The sequence below is a fragment of the Podarcis erhardii genome, assembly GCF_964252035.2.
Source record: "Podarcis erhardii genome assembly, chromosome: 9".
Lineage (NCBI taxonomy): Eukaryota > Metazoa > Chordata > Lepidosauria > Squamata > Lacertidae > Podarcis > Podarcis erhardii.
Genome location: NC_138512.1, coordinates 43,822,673 through 43,827,863, shown reverse-complemented (window position 1 = coordinate 43,827,863; position 5,191 = coordinate 43,822,673). Strand labels below are relative to the sequence as shown.

Genomic DNA, 5,191 nt, shown 5'->3' with positions numbered 1-5,191 from the left:
CTTTTTTATATGTTGTCCCTTTCTTTCTGCATGAATAATGTTGAAACTCGCGGCTCAAGATTTGTTGGGTTCAGAAGTAGCAACACAAAGTGGCTTTTACAGTTGTCTCTTTTAACAGTGACAGAGATAAACCTAGAGGTGCTGACACTAATTGTTAATGTGGAGTAAGAAATAAGCAAAGAAAAATCTCAAAGGTAAGTCCAGTTTATGAGAGGTCTGTTGTATTCACTTACATGCAAACATCTTTTGCAGTGGTTGGTACTGATTGCTTGATTGTTGTACAAACTAGGCTTTCTTAACTTACCGTATTTTTCGCCCTATAGGATGCAGTTTTTCCCCTCCAAAAATGAAGGGGAAATATGTGTGTGTCCTATGGGGCGAATGCAGGCTTTCGCTGAAGCCTGGAGAGCAAGAGGGGTCGGTGCGCACCAACCCCTCTCGCTCTCCAGGCTTCAGGAAGCTCTCCGCAAGCCTTGGGAGCCTGGCGCGACTTCCCGCCGGGCTCCCAAGGCTTGCGGACAGCAGCCTGCAGCCCAAAACCCGGGGAGCGCGCCCCGGGCTGATATCCGCAAGCCTGAGGAGACCGGCGGGAGTTCCTGCCGGGCTCCCAAAGCTTGCGGATAGCAGCCTGTTCTGGGGGCTGGGGTTGGGGGAAGCTCGGGCTTCCTCCGCCCCAGCCCCGTGCCTGGGGGGGGGGTTTCCTTTATTCCCCCCCCCCAAAAAAAAACTAGGTGCACCCTATAGGGTGAAAAATACGGTAGTTTGAACTGACCAGCTTAATTTTCAGGGGTAATACAGCGTAAGAATAGTAAGGAGACAAGTAATTCACACAAAAAAGTATGAAAGAAAAAAACCTTTATAAAACGTTTTGGCAATTTCACAATGCAAAGTGTAAGGTCACAATTATAAGAACGTATAAGCGACAGGACAATTCAATGATAATGTTTCAGTGCTTGCCTGAACCGGCTTTGCTCATATCTGGAAAACAAGTAGCATAAGCATATTGCAGAAATATACAACAGCATCAAATGTATGTTTTAATGCTTATATCTCTGATTCCATAAACAGCAAGAAAGGAGCTGGTCAGTAACAGGTCACACAGAAGGTGAGGTAATGAAGGAATACTTGCATTTTAGACCCTTTCAGTAACTTTGTATTGTTGAAACAATCTGCTTCAGCATCCCGAGACTGGGTTGGTGGGACTTGCTGGATTAATTTACTTTGCCCTCACTTGCACTCTGGAAAAAACAGGTCCCAGGTAGGCAGGAGGAGGAGCCCCTCTACCTTAGTTTAAAATGCATAGCATCAATTACTTCCAAGCAAGCTTAGAGAATTGCACTGTAAGTCCTGAGTTCAATGGGGTTTACATCTTACATAAACGGGTATAGGATTGCGGGCTTTTAAACACATAGTAACTGTTCTCCTTTGTCAAAGGTTGCTGCAGTCTACTGGGCCACAGTGGCTAAATGAAGTATCTGAGGTCAGCTGCCATAGTAAAACTCAATTTCCATGTTTGGAGGGCTAGCCTGTAGTGTATGCTCTCCAGTCTGTAGAAGGCGGATTTATCAATTGACAGCTTTCCCAGTTTCATCGCTTAGGTTTTTTCTTAACAACACTATTTACAGTTTTGTGCTTTGGGGTTTTTTTTAAAGTCAATAAGGATTTTTTAATTAATTGCATATATGTTTGTTTCTTTTGTGATACAAACAAGTATTGGGGCACAAAGTACCTCCTGAATGAAAAAGCAAATACTTCTAAAATAGGCACCACCACTTAGCTGTTAAAAAAATCTGACCAATTAAGCAAAATATGTCTCATAAAAATTATGACTTGCTTTTGAGTAAACATGCATAAAATTCTCCATATTTGAATTTTCTGTGAACAGACCTTGTCTAAACCCATTATCTTAGCTGTAGGCAATGCTCAGCAGAATACATGAAATTTACAAAAGCTGCATGTAGAATAAATGAATCTTTAACTACATTTTTTAGTGTTATACAGTGGTGCCTCGCAAGACGAAAAGAATCCGTTCCGCGAGTCTCTTCGTCTGGCGGTTTTTTCGTCTTGCGAAGCAAGCCCATTGACGGTTTAGCGGCTTAGCAGATAAGCGGCTTAGAAAGGGGGGGAACCCGCAGGAACTCGCAAGACATTTTCGTCTTGCGAAGCAAGCCCATAGGAAATTTGTTTTGCGAAGCACCTCCAAAACGGAAAACTCTTTCGTCTAGCGAGTTTTCCGTCTTGCGGGGCACCACTACTTACTGGCAAACTGAGATGCTTACTGTATTTAAGTTGTCATGGACGTGACTGTCTTCATCTTACAGCAATTTGAGTCTGTCAGATGCTGACCAGTGCCAAATATTGTTTCAAAAATGTGGGCAAAGGTAAAGGGTTACCTGACATGGAACAGAACAGCCTGAACCACATGGTGCTGCTTCACACAAATAAGAAACCATGCAGTCTAGCTTCCTCGTACCACCGTTACAGCATTAGAAAACATGCTTCGCACAACCCTTTACCAAAACATTTGGTGGTAATGATTCCAAGTTCCTTTACTGCAGTGGCTGCATTTGATGGTTTAGAGATTACATAGCTGGATTAGTTATTTTGCTCAATGAATCTGACAACAAATTATAGGATATAAATGTCTTAAGTTATTCACAATATCTTACAAAATTTGCCAAACTAATGGACATTTTACTAACTGCAGGCAGACAAAAGGAAGGGCCATCTAGTAATGATTTAGGGTTATTGTAAAAGGCATGATAAAATACTAAGGACGCGTCAGCTTTAGCGTCTTGTATTAAGGTGTGTTTGTGATACCATTTGGGAAATACTCTTTAAATTAGCTTTCCATTTTTTCCAGTGTATCTCTCAGCCACTCGGACAGTACAATTCTGCTCTGAGATTTAATTACAGATACTTTTCTTCTACCCTATCTCATTAAAATCTGACCCCTTCTCTCATTCTCCCTCTCACACCACCCCTTTCCATATACAAGACGGGTATAACTAGACATCATACAAGTTAAACAAAAAGGAAATCAATATCCCTTTGAGGAGCACCAGGCTTTCATGATGGTAGGTAAGGCACATTAATAGCTGCTAGCTGATGATTTATCTTTTTTAGCACCATTTGAAGAAGAAAAGGGGAAAGCTAAGTTTATTCCAGGAATCCATCCTGTTTTCCTGGGTAGGTGGGGAGGAAATCAAGTTATAAATAAAGCACTCACGCTTCTACACACTTCATCTTGTTTGCTACACTTTTTGTATGCTGGAATCTCACACAACCTAGCACCAACACGGCAGCTCCCAAGTCTGTGCAAACACAGCCCCCCAACACCAGTTTTTATGATGAAATGAAGTATCTTCAAACGACAACCCTCACCTTTGTGATGTGATTTAGACTTCAGAGCTATCACTGCTGCTGTGCCGCGTGGTCACAGTTTCATTACTGCTGGAATAGCCAGTGCAGGAATTTGCTTTCCCATTAGTAGAATGTCCCTTTCTCTTCAGTAGGAAGATGATAATCAAAACTGTGCTGATCAGAAGCAGCAGCCCAGCTGCACCTCCGACAATAGGTACAATCCTGTCTTCCATGTCGCTTCCAGTAATTTCCAGGACCGGCTTCTCATACGGTTTACCTGGCGGGGACCAATCTTTCTGCTCAATAACAATTTTGTTAGACCGGTCAAGAGCTATGTGCTGGATGTTGGTGCCTCTATTCTTATCTGCACTGATATCTTGCGCAAGCGTAGGAGCATCCGAGATGGCTCTCCGACTGCGACCAGAATGTGTAGCACCTGGGATTCCACTGGCTGAAGATAAAAAGTGATGGTACTCGACACTTCTCTTTCCAAGGCCTCTGTGGGCATTCTCACGGGACCGAACCATGTAGATAGTGTGGATGTACCATTCTCGACCTGCTGCTACCTGTTAAATTAAAAACACACATGACAACTTTAAGCACAATTAAGTTGCTAAATGCCTCCTAATCTCTCTGGGGCTCAAGATTTCAAATATGACTGTCACCCAGAGTACTGCTCCTGACATAAAAATAACATGACAATGCTATTTTGCGTGGGAGGGGGGCAGACTTTAACAACACAGTATGCAAACATAAAACATGTTTTGTATACAGTCCCTTGATTTAAGATGGAATGTTTACAATCTATTCCAGGAGGTATTTGAAGGCGAGGATTATGCATCCCTTGATCAATAACATTTAACTGTTTTATTTATTTAGTTCTACTGACATGAAAAAAGATTTCATCATAAATAGGTTTGGATTGATGGTGCCCAAAACTGTCTTTCATGTAAATTTATATGACAAAGAAAGCAAAAAACGTTTTTGACAAAATTCCCAGAACACTTTTTTTAAAAAATCACTCTTATGCATAAGGCTGCGTTTCAAAAAACTGCAGGAGTTTTGAAAAATACCTTGCTAGTTAGGAAGTTAGTTTCCAACATACAAAGGTTCTGGAACAATATTGCTCTCAGAGGTTACCTGGAATAGTGGAGTCGACAACATGCTGAATCCATCAGACCCTGGCTGCTTTACCAAAGGATAACCATCTATGTGATCAACAGCGAGTTTTGCATTGAAGGCCATATTTCCAAACACTTTTGCCTGGGTATCAGGCTGAGCTTTATCCTAGAAGACAAAGAAACCAACACTGGTACATTATTACATTCAGGATTTCAAACTTGTTGTATTAGGACTGTGCTGTAGTGTACCATGGTACATACCAGAATCTTGAATCTGTATAAGAGGGAAGGGGAGTCTGCTAGGCAACCATATTCCTTGTTATCTGGACTGTACTTGGGGACATACCCGTCAGCCCCAGTGCACAAAAACACCTTTTCGATGTTACAGATGAAAGAATCTCCTAAATTCTGGACAGGATCCACCATGACACGACCATAGATTTCAGAGCCTAGAAATATTTTTAGAAAAAGTTATTTAGGAATACCATTGATACCCCTTACCTTCAAACGCAATCAGACCCCATAGGGCAGACAATAGAAGACTAATAATATACAATATAGAAATAATTAACATCAATTATTTTTGTTACAATAAATGTAATTAAAAACATACAATAAAATAAAATGTGTACTACTTTAAATAAAGCCCCGGTATCCCAAAACACAGCATAAACACCTTTAATGCTCCAAAGATCTCAATATTTCTT

General features: G+C 41.3%; 1 protein-coding gene across 1 annotated transcript in view; it reads right to left on the bottom strand.

Moving 5' to 3' along the window:
• Positions 1-838: 838 nt before the first annotated feature.
• The window catches only part of FREM3 (FRAS1 related extracellular matrix 3), an 82,249-nt gene continuing 77,896 nt past the window's right edge, over positions 839-5,191 (bottom strand). Inside the window, exons 22-25 of the mRNA XM_081876065.1 lie at positions 4,746-4,933; positions 4,504-4,650; positions 2,260-3,929; positions 839-2,007 (exon numbers count right to left, since the gene is read on the bottom strand). Coding sequence (XP_081732191.1) covers positions 3,399-3,929; positions 4,504-4,650; positions 4,746-4,933 — 866 coding nt within the window. The 3' untranslated portion in view covers positions 839-2,007; positions 2,260-3,398. The remainder of the gene's footprint in view (positions 2,008-2,259; positions 3,930-4,503; positions 4,651-4,745; positions 4,934-5,191) is intronic.